The sequence below is a fragment of the Mesoplodon densirostris genome, chromosome 3 (assembly GCF_025265405.1).
Source record: "Mesoplodon densirostris isolate mMesDen1 chromosome 3, mMesDen1 primary haplotype, whole genome shotgun sequence".
Classification (NCBI taxonomy): Eukaryota; Metazoa; Chordata; class Mammalia; order Artiodactyla; family Ziphiidae; genus Mesoplodon; species Mesoplodon densirostris.
Genome location: NC_082663.1, coordinates 156941219 through 156958393, shown reverse-complemented (window position 1 = coordinate 156958393; position 17175 = coordinate 156941219). Strand labels below are relative to the sequence as shown.

The window sequence follows — 17175 nt, the reverse complement described above, 5'->3', positions numbered from 1 at the left end:
TGGACCCAATCTTGTCTTTTCCTGAATTTTTGTTGTCTGTAAAATAAGTGTTTTAAAATCACACCTTTTTATACATAACTGATGGTTTTATGACTTATGAGCACCTATCAGCCTCATATTTAAAAGCATGATCATGATCACATATCATTAATTACAGGAATAGTCATGGGTAAATTTACACCTATAGGGACTCAGTTTCTTGGTCTGTAAAATGAAGAAATGTATGCTATCCAAGAGTCCTCTCAGTTCTAAAAGTTTTAAAGTATAGAATATGAAATTAGTTTCCTTAAAGCTCCCTTCATGTCATGATTTCTCAAGCTGTAGATGAAGAGATTGATGAGAGGAGTCACCACTGTGAAGATGACAATAGTCACCACATCTTGCACTGAGTACGAGGATGAAGGGTGCTTATAGACCCCCAGGATTGCCCCATAGAGCAGGGAGACCACAGTGAGGTGGGATCCACACGTGGACAGGGCTTTTCTTATTCCATGGGCAGATGGCAACTTCAGTATTTTAGAGAAGATGTAATCATATGAAATGATGATACATGTAAATGGTGTCATAAATACCAGTTCACCCACAGTGAATACCATCAGGTCATTGACAAAGGTATTCAAACAAGAGAGTTTTAGAATAGGATAAGGGTCACAGAAAAAGTTATACACAGCATTGTTGGAACAAAATGTGAGTTGCACCATGAGAAGAGTCTGTAGGAGAGCATGCAGATTTGTACTGAGCCGAGATGCAGCCACCAGAAGGACACAGAGTTTGGGCCTCATGATCATGGTGTAGTGGAGTGGGCAACAGATGGCAGTATAATCATCATAGGCCATCACACTCAGGAGGAACCCATCTATGTTGATGAAAATGATGAAGAAGTAGATCTGGGTCGTACATTCCATGTAAGAGATAGACTTGCTTCACAGTATGTGATTCACCAGCTTCTTGGGGATAGTGACTGATGAAAAGCAGATGTTGACACAGGAGAGGTTGGCCAAGAATAAGGACATGGGTGTTTGGAGATGACTGTCACAGCTGATAGCCAAGACAATGAGAAAGTTCCCAATGAGGGTGACCAGGTACATCCACAAGAACAGCCCAAAGAGAACCTCCTCCTGCTCTGACTGCCCAGAGAGTCCCAGGAGAATGAATTCTGTGACTCCAGTCTGGTTGTCTCTGCCCATGTCTGCAGGGGAGAAAATGTGGTCAAAAGTAAAAGGAAATATTTATTTAATTAGGCTCCATATATTGTTTAGAGATTACAATTTTTTAATGATACCAGATCCAAAATGTATTTCTTAATTAATAACACTTCAAATATAAAAGTAGATGAGATTGATAATGTCATCATTTGAGCAAATTTCTTATGATACTGTTTTGTCATTGAGAATTAATTCACATTAGATAATTCTATGAAGCGAGTTTTAATGAAATAAATAGCTGGTTAATTTCTATAATTTTAATTTGTGTTTAATTATCTTTGATTTCATGCAGCTTAATTCATACTTCAATAACATTTAATGAATATCTGGTATATACAAGTTATCTTCACATACACAATTTCTTTTAATCCATATCATTCATATATATATATATATTGGCCGCCTCACATGGCTTGTAGGATCTCAGTTCCCTGGCCAGGTACTGAACCTGGGTCACAGCAGTAAAAGCCTAGAATCCTATCCACTAGGCCACCAGGAACTTCTGTAATCCATCATTCATAAGTGAGGACCCTGAGAAGAAGAATCAGAGATGAAGAACCTGGGATTCAGGGAAATTAGGTGATGACAGATTAGATTGAAAGAAAGCATAACATTTATAGTCTTGAAACAGCTGAAATGCCCTTTTCTTTATATTCCTCCCTAGTTTTACGTCCAAGTTTCAATTATCAACCATTTATTGAGACTATAACCAAGTGCCAGGCAGTGTCTTCCTGCCTTACACACATTTCTTACAGATTTAAAATATGTAAATTTAAAAAATAACAAGCTTCATTAAGCAGAACGGAAAAATGAAGCAATGAGATTTAGCTATTTGTTTAAAGTCATAAGTTCTTTTACCCGAATAACTTTATACAACTCACTCAAATTCATTCTGGATCTCTCTTATTTTCTCAGGATTATACTACTTCTAGGCACTGAAGGATCTGCCTGGCAGTTTTCCCTCAATGTTGTAACTGGATAGCATCAAAATGTCATTGCAGTAGCTCACAAATGTTGGCTTGGATGAGCTAAGCATGCTAGTGAGTTTGCTATGTACTGCATTCTGTGAAGAGACTTCTTTTCTCCCTGTGCTGGCCAAAACAGGATCACTGGTATTTGGTATTATTTTTGAAGAGGAAAAAGAGATTCATAGAGAAAGTCAAGTTATGGGGGCATATCCAAGTGATAATCCCAGCCTTAAGGAATTAATGCAGGCAGAAAGAGTCAGATAGAGAATTTTGAATATGTAAGAATACACAGTATTCGAATAGTAAAGAGGAGAGGAGATGGCATTTCAGGGGAGGAGATGTACAGGTTAAATGTCTTGACTGACTGGGATAAAGGGTGTCACAGGCAATACTTTTAGGAGAGTGGTTGCAGGATGTATATAGTATGGTGACTATAAAGTATCCAGCATTTTGAGAGTTAAATTAGTAAAACCAACGTAAAATTCTGAGACCTGAAGCCATTTTCTCATAAATTATATCACAGAATTAAAAGGTAGAAAGGCAGTAGTTGGCAGTACCCAGAGCTATTGAAAGAAAGTACTTCAGGGAAAGGATGTAGAATGTAGAAGTGGGGTACAGGGGTTGCATCAAGGAAAAACCAAAACAATATTTGTGCAGACTTTGTCATTGTGCTCCAAAGAGTAGATGTTGATATTAGGGTCAATTGTAAGCTATTTCCCATAATGGAAATGGTAGTAGAATGTGAAAGAAGTATAGCAGGATGGTGTAGGGTTTTTCCTATTGTCTGGGAACTGGCAAAGGCAAAAACAGGTGTACAGGCTCTAAATAACCCAGACTCTATGTCGAGAGATCTGCCAGCATTAAGGTTAGCCACTTCCTGTCAATGTTTGCTGAGATAGTCCTACCAGGAGTACAATCAACGTTGGCCCCAACCCCCAAGTCAATATGGTAAGAGGGCCTGGTTTCATATATTAGTCCCTTGTGAATCTCTTTAGTTTGTGACTGTCTCTGAGACATCTCATGTTTTGCAGCATTGAATGTTTGTGTTCCTGGACCTTAAAACTGAGGATGCTTAGTGCTTGGACTCCAGCTCAAGCTGACCCACCTCTGTGGGGTTCCATGTGGCATCCAAGCAACCTCCCTCTGAGACACTTCTCTAATGTGGTCATAGACCACAGTGAAGGTACACAAGGAAGCAACTAATAAAACGGTGGAGCTTAAGGGCAGAATAGGAGGGTCTTGAATGTCTGACAGAAGAGTCTCTTTTGTGAGGAAAGAGGGTGGCTCTTGGCTCTGAGCTTTTGGCCAGGATTTCTAAGAGCTTGCCGTCACTGATCTTAGCAATGCTGCCCTTAGTTACCTCTTTCGTTTCCCACTGCTTAATTTTCTATTTCCACCTTGGAAACATGCTTGCTCTATTCTGCAATGGGCAGTACATCCTGAAAGAGGAAAGGCTTGTACATGTTAAACCAGGTGATGTTTCCCGTTTGAACTTGGTGAGATGCTGAAGCATTTAGTGTGTGTTTCTCCAAATGTAAATGTATGTGTTTTTGTCTGTGTGAATCTGCCTCTGTGGGAGATAACTGCGTCCTCACCTGCTTTCCCAGATTTTCTTACCTGGCTGCTCTGCTTCTGTGAGAGGCTATCATGGGACCCCTGTCTCCATTGGCTCCTTGCCTGACCCTGAATCATGAGAATGTCACAGCTAGTGGGGGAGTCAGAAAGATTTTTTCACTGGAGAACACTTAGATTCAGACAGGTGGATTCCCCACAGCTCCTCATTAAAGGCACACATACTAAGTGTTCTTTGTTCCTATCCTCTCTGGAAACAGATATCTCAGCCTGAGGGGAATCAGTTTAGTGTTCAGGCTTGTTGCTTCCCATTGCATCAAGTACATCTCACACCCATGTCACAGACAAAATATACTTGGTCCCTTGTTCTGTGCTCAGAATGGATCTGAAGAAAAATTGTGAAGCCAGTGAACTTGGCCCACAGATATTCACGGTAGCTCCATTCTTTGCTCTACACTGACTCCCTTTTGTATAATCCTGAAGTCTTTAGGACTCTGCACTCTTTCTTCTTTCAAATAAAAGGTTTGTCAATTTATAGTAAGAAAGTAAGGTCTAAGAACAGACCCTCAATTCTGTCTCAGTTAATCTCTGTAATAGTTGCTGTTTCCCTGACATAGGAAACCAGAGGTACCACTTAGAAATGCTGGCCTGTGGACGGGGGTAGGGAATACTGGGTGTGGGTTATATATGTGGTCATCTAAATAATATCTGTGGGCTATTGGAACTTGGATGTGTATTTTTAAGTTTCGATTTGTGTGCATATACATAGCAAAATTTTTACAAGGTGAGTTTTAAAACCAATTTTAAAAAAATGAAAGAACACAAATATGAAATTGGGCAAAGGTGTGTTAGGCAAGTGCAAAAATTAGAGAATATTGGTGGCGTTATTAATTACAGATAAAGCAATAATTAAGTCAACTGAAAGCATAAATCACAAAAGAGGAATATTTTATGATAACAAAGGACAAATTCATAAAACTTAATCACAGTTATGAAATCAAACAAAACAATGTAGCAACTGTTTGCAATAGCAAAGTAGAATAGGAATAGGTTAGGCAAAGGTTTAAAAAATTTTTAAAGAAGTTGATTAATGTCTTAATGATGGACTTTAATATACAATTCCCAGAATTTGATAGATGAAGTAGTTAGTTAAAAAATATGACAGAGATTTTGTTTAAACAACAAAGAAATTTTATTTGTACACAGGGAAATATATTCAATATTCTGTGATAAACCATAATGGAAAAGAATATTTAAAAAATGCATATATAACTGAATCACTTTGCTGTACAGCAGAAATTATCACATTGTAAATCAACTATACATCAGTTAAAAATATATATATAGGGCTTCCCTCGTGGTGCAGTGGTTGAGAGTCCGCCTGCCAATGCAGGTGACATGGGTTCGTGCCCCAGTCCGGGAGGATACCACATGCTGCGGAGCAGCTGGGCCCGTGAGCCATGGCCGCTGAGCCTGCACGTCCAGAGCCTGTGCTCCGCAAGGGGAGAGGCCACGGCAGTGAGAGGCCAGTGTACCGCAAAAAAAAAAAAAAAATATATATATATATATATATATATATACATATATATACACATATAAAATACACATATTTCCACCTTGAAAATAGAGAATATATATTCTTATTTTAAGCCCAGGGAATAATTACAAATGTTGGCCATTTTCTTGACTACAACAAAAACTTTATAATAGAGTTTTTGAAATGAAAACTGAATCAATGAAATCAAACATTGATTTCATAAGATATATTCTCTTATGGCCTTCACCACAAAGCCAAAAATTAGAAACCAGAAATCAAAATGTAAAAAGAAATGTTCAGTTGATAAAATTTAAAACAGTGTTCTTCATAATCCCCATATCAAAAAGAAAGTTTAAACCAAATGATTCATAAATCAGAGAAAAAATATAAAAAGCTATGGGAAAATAGACTTAAATGCTCTTATTAATAATAAAGGAATATAAAAACTGAATAAATCAAGTATTTAATCAAGAATTTTTATTTTAAAATTATTTTAGTCAAATAAATATATTAGCATAGCTTTCAAAGTTAAACAATTCTTTAAATGAGAAAGGTAGTTCACTACCTATCTTTCCACTCCATGATCCAACTTCCCAATATAAATACTTTTATAGATTTCTAAATAATATGTTTATAATGCTATTTTTGATCATTGATTTACAATATATTGTCTTCCCATTTTGACAGGTGATGAGTTAATACCACTTCACCATCCCTTTTCCTCTTCCTCAAATGCTCCTATTATAGGCACATCACAATTTGGAGGTATGTCAATATCTATGATTGACTTTCTGACTCTGTTATACACTGTTTGTGTACTAATCCTTTTGTTTTTCCTGGCACAAATTTTGAATGTTCCTGAAGTTAATAATTGCCTATTTTTTTCATTTGCTTAATTTTTTTTTGTGGCATGTGGGCCTCTCACTGTTGTGGCCTCTCCCGTTGCGGAGCACGGGCTCTGGACGTGCAGGCTCAGCGGCCAGGGCTCACCGGCCCAGCCGCTCCACGGCATATGGGATCCTCCCGGACCCGGGCACGAACCCATATCCCCTGCATGGGCAGGCGGACTCTCAACCACTGTGCCACCAGGGAGGCCATCATTTCCTTAATTTTTATGCCTCTTTTCTTTCCATATTTTGAAATTAATTTTGGGGGGGTGAGTTATAATTGATAGATAATAAACATTACCCATTTACATTACACTTCGATGAATGTTAAAATCATGTTGTCATGTAACCACCACCACAATCAAGAAACACAACAGTTATATCACCCTAAAAAGTTTTCTTGTTTCCCTTTGAAGTTAGCACCCTTCCATGACCAGGTAATCACTGATCTGCTTTCTTTCACTACACTTTTGTGTTTCCTAGAATTTAATATAAATGGAATCATACAGTATGTGGTCTTTTGTGTTTGAATTCTTTCACTTAGCATAATGCTTTTGAGATTAATCCATGTTGTCAATGTATCACAAATTTGTTGCATTTATTAATATTGTGTTCCTTTTCATTCCTGTGTAGTATTCCATAGTAAGGAGATCCATAATTTTTATAACCATTCAACAGTTGAGGAAATTGGTTTGTTTCCAGTTTAGAACTATTATGTATAATATGTATGCATATCACTATATATGTATACAATGCGCATAGAATACTACCATGTATATTTCTGTAGAAGTTTGTGTGTGGCCATATGCTTTCATTTTTCTTGGAATGTGATTACTCGGTTTTATGGTAAGTGTTTTAAATTTATAAGATACTGCAGTACTGTTTTTGCAAAAAATAGCTGGACAGTTTGCATTCCTATCAGCAATATTTGAGAGTTCGAATTGTTACGCATCCTTATCAACACTGGGTATTGTCAGTCATTTTTTTTTTTTTCGGTATGCAGGCCTCTCACTGCTGTGGCCTCTCCCGTTGCAGAGCACAGGCTCCAGACACACAGGCTCAGCGGCCATGGCTCACGCGGCACGTGGGATCTTCCCGGACCGGGGCACGAACCCATGTCCCCTGCATCAGCAGGCGGAGTCTCAACCACTGTGCCACCAGGAAAGCCCTTGTCAGTCTTTTTAATATTAACTATTCTACTGGATGTATAATAATATCTCATTGTGGTTTTAATTTGCATTTTCCTGATAACTAGTGATGTTGAGTATCTTATACTTATCGCCTATTCATATATCTCCTTTTGTGAAGTTATGTTCAAATATTTTCCCCATTTTTATTGGGTTGTTTGCCTATTTTTATTGAGCTGTTTTTCTTCTCATTTTTGAGTTTTATTTTTTCTGGACTCAATTGTAAATTTCGCAAATATTTTCTCCCAGTTTGTGGTTTGCTTTTAATTTTCTTATGCCTTATGAAGAGAAAAAAATTAATTTTAATGTCCATCTTATCACTCTTTCCCCTTAAAGTTATGCTTTTTATGTCCTATTCATGAAATCTTTGCCTCAGTCAGTGTAACAAATATTTTGTACCATGTTTTCTTCCAGTAGTTTAATAGAATTTTGTCTTTAACTTTATGATTCATTTCCGTGAGTGAATATGATGTGAGGTAATAATTAGTGTTAGTTTTTCTCTATACTGATAACCAGGTGTTCCAACATCACCTGCTAAAAAAATTTCTGTTTCCATATTGAATTATACTTGCACCTTTGTTGAAATTCAATTCTATTTCTGGAGTTTCTGTGTGTTGCATTCATTTCTATGTTTATCTAACGCCAATACCACACTGTCATGATTATTGAATCTTTATGTTAAATATTGAGATCAATAGTATAAGTGATCTGAACTTGTTCTTAATTTTCAAGGTTTTCGGCTATTTGAGGTCCTTTGCTTTTCAATATAAACCTTTAAATCAGCTTGTCAATTTCATGAAAATTGTCTGTTAGGATTTTGATTGGGTTGTATTGAATCTGTTGATTAATTTGGGGAGAATTAAATTCTAATCTTTTATTGCTAACATATAGACACACAGTTGATTTTGCGTATTCACCTTGTACTCTGAAATTAGCTTATCAATTCTAGGAATATTTCTATAGATTCCATTGTGTTTTCTATGTACTTCAACATGTACACTAAGGCAAGAGTCAGCAAATTTTTACTGTAAAAGGCCAGTTACTGAGTACTCTACATGTTGCAATGTCACCTCTCCCATTGTAGAAGGAGAGCAGTCATAGAAAATATGAAAAAAATGATGATGGCTATGTTCCAAAGAACTTGTTAAAAAAAGGAAACAAAAGGCAGAGGGCTGAATTTTGCTTATAGGCTGTGCTTTGCCAACTCTTGTTCTTGTGTTTTGCAGAAATGAAATCCTATAACATGTACACTTTTGTCTGGCTTCTTTAACAGCATAATTGTTTTGAGATCCATCCATGCTGTAGCTGTAGTTTATTCCTTTTTATTGCAGGTAATATTCCATTTCATGGCTATACTACAATGGTTCATACAGGCGCCTATCTATGAAGACTTGTGTTGTCTCTTAGAAATAAAGCTGCTAGCAACATTCAACTACAGGACTTGGTATGGATCTATGCTTTTTCTTCTCTTGGATTAATTAACTAGAAGAGGAAAGGCTGGATCATTTTAAGAAATTAACATTTTTAAGAAAATGCCAAACTCTTTTCCAACGTTGTTGTATTGCATATATTTCTTGGTGAATTGCCTGTTCAAATTTTTTGCATTTTTCAAAATTACAATGTTTGTCTTTATATTCTTGAATTTGTATATTGGGCATAGTTAAACTTTATCAGATATATGAATTAACAGATAAATGTTCTTATTAGATATATGATTTGCAAATGTTTTCTTCCAGTATGTAACTTGTCTTTTAATTCATTTATCAGTGTATTTTGAAGAGCAGAAGTTCTTACTTTGATGTTCAATTTACCAGTTTGTTCATTTATATATGGTCTTTTGGTGTCATATCTAAGACATATTTATGTAATCCAAGTTCACAAAGTTTTTTTTTTTTTTTTTTTTTTTTTGCGGTGCGCGGGCCTCTCAATGCTGTGGCTTCTCCCATTTTGGAGCACAGGCTCCAGACACGCAGGATCAGTGGCCATGGCTCACGGGCCCAGCCACTCCGCAGCATGTGGGATCTTCCCAGACCGGGGCATGAACCTGTGTCCCCTGCATTGGCAGGTGGACTCTCAAGGACTGCGCTATCAGGGAAGCCCTCCAAAGATTTTTTACATGTTTTGGAAATTTTATAACTTTAGATTTTACATTCAGATCTGTGGTCCATTTTGGGTTAATTTTAAAATATGGTATGAGGTATGGATCTAAGTTCCATACCCCCTCACCCCATATGATTTCGATAGCCAACTGGTCCAGCACCACTTGTTTAAAAAAGCTAGACGTTCTCTGCTAAATTGCCTTTGTATTGGGGTTTATTTCTGAATTCTTTCCTTTGCATTCATATATTTGTCTATACGGATGGCAGGACTCATGGCCAAGACTGATGGTCAAGACTCATTTGTCTTGAGTACAATCTTTATATAATAATTCTTGAATTTGGACAGTGTAAGTCTTCCAACTTAGATCTTTTTCAAAGCTGTTTTTGCAATGCTAGGTTTTGTGCATTGTTATATAAATTTTAGAATCAGTTTGCCAATTTCTATGAAAAAGTCTGATGAAATTTTGAGACCACATGAAATGTTATCTATTTCAGAATGAACGATAATTAGTCTCCTGACCCAAAAGCATAGCATATTTCTTCATTTTAAAAGGTTTTCTTTTATTCCACTCATGAATATTATTTTCAGTTTTCAGCGTACGGATTGCTCATATTTTTGACAACTTTAACACTAAATGTTTCATATTTTATGCTACTGTAAATGGTACTAAGTTTTTAATTCAAATTATTTATTATTTGTTGTTATATGATTATTTTTTAATATTGGTTTTGAATCCTGAAACTTTGCTAAACTCACTAATTAGCTATAATAGATTCCTTATAATTCCATCAAAAATTCTGCATGGCAGATTATTGTGTCCACATACAAAGACAATTTTACTTTTTCCTTTCCAATCTAATTGGGTGCCCTATAATTTAATTTAATTCAGATACTAACTATTCTGACCTAAGACAGACCCCAGAGTTTAAGGGCTCAGTCCCACAAAGCTACCCCCATTCAGATGCCAATCAGAAGGACTGGGCCCCCAGGTTACTCATACTCTGTTAAACTTGGTTACACATCGGGGTTTCCATGACCCCATCCTCAAATTGGATAATTTGCTATAATGTCTCACAGAACTCAAGGAAACAGTTTATTTACTATTATTGGTTCATTTTAAAGGATACTATAAATGACACAAATGACCAGCCAGAGGAAGAGGCACATAGGGACAGGCCAAGGTCAGGAAGGGTCCTGAGTGCAGGAACTTCTGTCCCACAGAGTTTGGGGTGCACCAGCCTCGTGGCACGTGGATGCTCGCTCTTCTACTTTTCCTTCTTTCTCTGGCCTGTGGTGTGGAAATGATGACAGTACCTCCAGCTGCCACCCTGGACCATAAGATGAGGATGGAAAACTTAGACTAAGATAATGGGGTAGAAATTTCTGAGCTTGGGAGTCTGATGACATCTTAGATCCACTGTACCAGCCTTTGAATACCTACAACTGATCTTATTTTGTGTGTGAGAGAAATAAACTTCTATCTTGTCTAAGCCAACATTTTATACATTTTTGTCTTTTGAAGGTAATAGTACTGTTCCAAATGGCCCCCAAGCATAGTGCTGCAATGTTGTCTAGTGTTCCTAAGTGCAGGAGGGCCATGAGGTGTTTAAGGGAGAAAATAATCTTTGTTCAGGCATGAGTTATAGTGCTGTTGGCCATGAGTTCAATGTTAATGAGTTTACAATATATATTAAGTAAGGTGTATTTAAACTGAGACACACATACAACAATGTTATGTATTGATTGGTTGACCAAAAATATTGTGGCCAGAGGCTCACAGGAACCTATTTCCCTTAGTAACAGTGGTTCAGTATTCACCAATTCAGTGTTTATCATGACTTTATGGAACAAAACTACCTACATAAAGAGAATTGACTGTATTATTATCCTTAGATGATAAAGCTGAGGTGCAGAGATACAAAGTAATGAGCCCGGGATCACATAGCTACTAAGTGGTACAGCTGATATTTGAACCCAGGGCAGCCTGATTCCAGAACCTGTATTCTTCCCCACCACACCATCCTGCCTCTGGTAGGGTGAGAGAACCCTGGGTATCAGACTTCCTTGAAGGTCAAGTTTGAGTGGGAATTAGGATGCCCTGGAAAAAAACTCCTCCCCAGCCTACTAGGAAATAATGGTATCCTGGGATGTCAAGTCAAACCTGTAGTGTCTTGGGGAGCAGGGTAGTAGGTCAGAGTTTCTTTGTACTATCAGAGTGTCCTGGGATCATCAGGCTGCTTTGGATGGCTGGTCAGAGTTCCCTTACAGGGTTAGGCTATTTTGAGGCAGCAAGAGTATTGGAATTCAGTGTGTGCTTGTGGATCCAAGTTGACTACATGAACCTTGGGAGGCAGAGCTGTCATGCAGCTCGAGTTTCTCTAGGAGGCCACAGTATACCCTGGGGTAGGGGGAGAGGGGTTGGCATCTTGGATCAGTGTTTCTCGACTTTTATGTTGTTATGACCTGAATGTTTGTGTCTCCTCACCACTTCATATGTTGAGTCCTAACCCCAATGTGATGCAATGCTATTTGGAGGTGGGGCCTTTGGGAGGTGATTAGGGTTAAGTGAGATCGTGAGGTTGAGGCCCCAAGATGAGAGTAGTGTCTTTATAAGAAGGGAAAAGAGACCAGGATTGAGTTCTCTTTCTGTCTTGTGAAGACACAGAAGGTGGCTGTCTGTAACCCAGGAAAAGTCTCTTAGGAACTGAAGCAGCTGGCACATTAATCATGGACTTCTCAGCCTCCAGAACTGTGAGAAATGGATACCTGTTGTTTTAGCCACCTTGCCTTTGGCATTTTATTATGGCAGCCAGAGCTGATGAAGACAAGTGTACAGTCAGTTCTCTTGGGGATCTTGTTACAGTGAAAATTCTGATTCAGTAGGACTGAAGTGGGGCCTCAAATTTTACATTTCTAACAAGCTCTCATGTGCTGCTTATACTTCTGATCCATGCATCATATTGTAAGCCTCAGGATCCTGGAAGATTACCATGTTTTTCTGTCTTGAGTTGTTCTTTTCAAGAATGTGTGTGAAGGATTAGCATAACATTGGGGATCAGACAGTCCTATGAGTACAGTGTGTTCCAAGGGGATTAGGGTGCCCTCATTGATTCAGTCTATTCTGACATTTCAGAACTTCATGGCGGGGGACAAGGATAATCTCCTAGTTGATGTTGACTACTCTAGGTTTCAGAGTGTCCTAGAGAACCCTAGAGTCCTAGGATATTGGGTTGTCTTTAAAGGGTCAGGATGTCCTACGGATGTCAGAATGTAGTTCCTAGATCTAAGTAATCTCAAGAAGCAGAGTACTGCGGGTATCAGGGTGTCCTGACTGCTCAGCAATGCTGGGTATGTCAGGGTTTCCTTGAAGAATCAGAATGTCGGGATGTCATGGGAATCTCAGTCTTCTGCAGAGTCCTGAGGTCCAGGGAGATCAGGATGCACCTGGAATACAGATGCTCTTGAGGGTAAGTGTTCTCTGATGGTCTGGGTGACCTTGGAGGGTCAGGGAGTCCTGGGGGGTTCTGAGTGAATGAAGAGGTGACATTTGGGAGAGGAAATCAGAAAGTACTTGAGAACTATGGTGTCTGGGAGACTCATCCTATGGTTCAGGTTGTCCTGACAGGGTGTCCAGTGTATTCTGAGAATCAGGATATTTAGGAGGGGCCAGAATGTACTTGTGTTTTTAGTTTTTTAGTTTCCTGGAAAGAAGTCTTTGGGAATCAATCACCCACGTACTGAGACACAAGGCAGGCCCTACTCCTGGTCTCCATTTGCACAAACTCTCCCTCTCCCCTCATAATGAGGTTCTGAGGAGGAGTCTCAGGAGGAATGCATTTTCTCTTCCTTCCCCTGCCTGCTCTCAGGAGGGGATTTAACAGGACAAAATAATTTGGTCCTCTGGGAATATGAGCTCTTGGCCCCAGTCCCTGGACCCTCCAACAGAGCACCTTCCCTCATCTGGCTTGTGATCCTCCCCTGATGATGGGGGCTCTGGCGACCAGGCAATGATTGGATGGGCTCACAGGGGTGAGGAACAGGTCACTCCTCCAAGGCTCAGGGAGAAAGAGTTAGTGTGGGATTGCAAGCTGGGAAAGTAGGCATCTGAGAGCAAAAGGAGAGAACGGCATCCCAGAGAGAGAAGGTGCAGGCGGAGAAAAGTGCAGACTAAAACAGAGAAACAGGGTGAGGGCAAGGCAGAATGAGATGATACTCAAGCACAGGAATGGGGAATTAGAAATAGAAAGAAAAGTTAGAAAAAAGGAGAGAGAGAAAAAGGTCTATCTATCTATATCTACACAGGGAGAGAGATTCAGAGAGAGGTATAAACAGGGGGAAAGCAGTGAAATACAAGGCATAGAGGGGAACAGAAACAGAGAAAGACTGATCCAGAATCAGAGACTCAGGGACACGAGACTGAGCTGTCTTTGGTCTTTGTTGTGAGCCATGGATGCAGAAGGGAAGAGTGAGCAGGGTAAAAAAAAGAAGGGGCGAGTTTGCAGCAGTCTCTGGCCCGAGGGCTACGCAGCTGCTGGGACTTTGACCTCCACGGTGGGTGAGTGAATCTCTGGGGTGGTCCTGAGGAGACAGCAGGTGTGCATGCTCCATGCCCAGGCTCCGTGGGGCGATGGTTCGCCACGAGGAAAGTGAAGAGGAGAAATAAAAAACCAGCATCCTAGCATGGTAAAAACAAGGGAATCTTAGAACACATGGGACGATACAACTCCTTTGCTTTACACAGTGGCCCACTGAGACCCTGACAGATGAGGAGGAGCCAGAGGCTGAGCTAAAAGCTGTCTCCTCATTCCTGACCTCAGAGTTTGCTCACTGCACTGCTTTCTCCAAGGAAGAGAGTTGGAGGGGGCAGGGCTTTGGATCCGAGGAGAGCAGGGGGCTCAGGTGGACAGTGAGCACTGCGTAGGGACTACCACCTGGGTCCCCATGGGGATGGGATCCTCACTCCAGATATCTTTTCTCAGTGTGTGCCTCCCAGGTGTTTCCTTTTGCTCCTGTTCTCTATTCCCGAGCTGGCTCTCAGACTAATTAGTGTGGGGGCTTAGTGAGTCTGTAGGGAGAAGAGGCAGGCCTTTCCCACGAGCTCAGGTTCCTGCAGCCTGGTGGCCAGGCCAGGACTGGGATAGGGGAGAAGATGAAATGTATGTGTGAGGAGGGTGTGTCTGAGCAGAAGAGTGAGGAATGTTTCATCTTCCCAGGTGGAGGGAATAGGACAATGGGAACAATATAAAGGTGTAAGTGGCATGTGAACCATGAGAGCAGGGAGCAAGTCATAGGGGTCATAGACAGAGACCTGGGCAGTTTGTTAGGTTGTCAGAGCGAATAGGAGCTCCACAGGGTGAGACCCAGGAAGGTGGTATGTGTGCTGAGAGAGATGAAAGGCTATGGAGGGGCATGCCTTACATGGGGATGCATCTGGGGGAGTGTAATGGGGAGTGGGCACAAGGTGCAGAAGTGAGGCAGAGGGAGCGTGAGTGCCTAGGACAAGTGAGACTGAGGGGCGGACTTCATGTGGAGAGGGCAGCATGGGTTAAGGGAATCAGAAGTGAAGCAGGGCCAAGGCTGAGCTGGATTCAGCTAATTCTGAAAGCTGAAGAATTTCTGGTCAGGGCAGAGTATATGAGCAATACACTGGGTCCTAGTAGAATCTGGGGGTTCCAGCATATGTGGTTTGGGATGGATGGGTGGATCCATGTGGCAGCAAACTCTCCCCCCGCCTCCTTCTCAGACATGAGCACTCAGCCCTACAGGAACCTCTCTGGTGTAGGAGTGGGGAGACCAAGTCTTTGCTCACAAGGAGAACAGAGGGGTCGCCCACACTCCCAGCGCCACCACCGCACCACCTTCAGTCCAGCGCACTTGGAACAGCTGGAGTCAGCTTTTGGGAGGAACCGCTACCCTGACATTTGGGCCCGAGAAGGCCTGGCCCGGGACACAGGTCTCAGCGAGGCCAGAATCCAGGTGATGGCCCAGGATCCTCCGCCCCCCATCCCCTGAAGAAATGCAGATTCGGTGATTGGGAACTACTGGGGCATAAATTCTCAGGGCACTATAACCCTAACCCAAATATTCACCAGAACAGAGTCTTACCCAACAGTCAGCATAACCTCATCTACGTCAGGAATTTCACTGGAGTTTAACCTTGGGGCTAACCTAATCTAACTTGAATTTCAATGTCAAACTCCAACCTTAACAGTGATGTGAACTCCAACAGAAATTCAATCCTAACTATTCACACACGTATGTAACCTTGTCCCTAACCATGGTCTTGAAACTCAACCTGATGCTTGCTCAATTCTAACCATAGAGTTACTTAATCTTAAGAATAAACTGTACCCTAAATCTAACTTGGTCTGTAACAATTAAACTCATCCATAGTCTTAGTCTCTAATAACCCTAGAGGAAATTTCCCATTCTCTGTGGAGGTGAAATGCCACTGCGTCATGTTTATCTCTTTCTTTTTACAAGTTGACATTTCTTACTCACCCAAAGTTGTAGCAGGGCAAATTTAGATATGGATTAGGGGAATGGTGTGGGTCTTGCTTTGTCACTAGTCCTGGTTCAGCTATGCCTTCTGCAAGAGCTTTACTTCCTCTGGGGATGTGGGGGAGTCTTATGCCCTGTACCAGTCTGTAGCCGCATATGACAATGCCACCTATTTGAGAGAGGGGCTCTAACGTGGCTATTCTCCCTCCTCCTCAGGTCTGGTTCCAGAACCACAGACCTAAGCAGAGGAAGCAAGAGCAGTCACTGCTCCAGCCACTGGCCCATCTGTCTCCTGCCACCTTCTCCGGTTTCTTGCCTGAGCGCCCTGCTTGCCCCTACTCCTACCCAACACCACCTCCCCCAATGACCTGCTTCCGTCACCCCTACAACCATGCCCTTCCCTCACAGCCTTCCACTGGTGGTTCCTTTGCTCGACCCCACCATTCTGAAGACTGGTACCCCACCCTGCACCCAACCCCTGCTGGTCATCTGCACTGCCCTCCACCCCCATCCATGCTTCCCCTCATCCTTGAGCCACCCAAGTCCTGGAACTAAAGTTAAACAAGTACTGATAAGGTAATTTCCCAGCCTGTGACCCTCACAAAACAGAGAAAACTGGGTGGTTTCCTTTCCTTCTAAGGGCGAAGTAGAAATATGGTGAATGACAGCTCAGAGTCTGGGAATGTTAAAATGGGAGATCATGATGAAGGCTCACTGAGCTGATTAATTGAGTGAATTTAAGGAGGTGAAACTACTGGAAGATATAGGTAAAAAGCCCCAGTGGAGGTGACTGGTGGAAAAGTGACATGAGGGAAGCAGTGGTTGCTGCTGGTGGCTGGAAATGGTTGAAGGGGATAGAACATTTGGGACTTCGCTCATTGAGATCACAGTTGAGGACCTTCATCCCCATTGTTTCTAGCTGATTTCAATAAGGCTTTTGATTTAATGTCTACCTATACATCCCTTCCCCATCACCACCATCCGAATCCATCGTTAAGTTTTATTCATTCTATCCTGGAAATAGCTCTTGAATTTATTCCTCTCCTTTCTGTTCCAGCAGACACTTTTTTTCTGGCCCCACGTTTTCTAATTAATCCTCCTCCTTGGTTCCCTTAGCTCCAGTCTTTCCCACTTCCAAAAGGCTTTGTAAAGCTGATCATCAAATATTAGCTCCCCAGTGTTTTATGAACAATAAATAATACCTGATTTGCTAAGCCT

The 17175-nt window shown here is 40.9% G+C and overlaps 2 protein-coding genes across 2 annotated transcripts; one reads left to right on the top strand and one right to left on the bottom strand.

The window, feature by feature from the left end:
* Positions 1-257: 257 nt before the first annotated feature.
* On the bottom strand, positions 258-1187 carry LOC132486990 (olfactory receptor 1361-like). The gene is given in 1 exon segment (XM_060094531.1): positions 258-1187. A coding segment is annotated over 1 exon segment (930 nt).
* Positions 1188-13902: 12715 nt separating this feature from the next.
* Positions 13903-16512, top strand: LOC132485888 (homeobox protein prophet of Pit-1-like). The gene is made up of 3 exons (XM_060092491.1): positions 13903-14011; positions 15200-15432; positions 16174-16512. Exons 1-3 carry the CDS (start codon positions 13903-13905, stop codon positions 16510-16512), a joined length of 681 nt encoding a protein of 226 aa, XP_059948474.1.
* Positions 16513-17175: the final 663 nt, after the last annotated feature.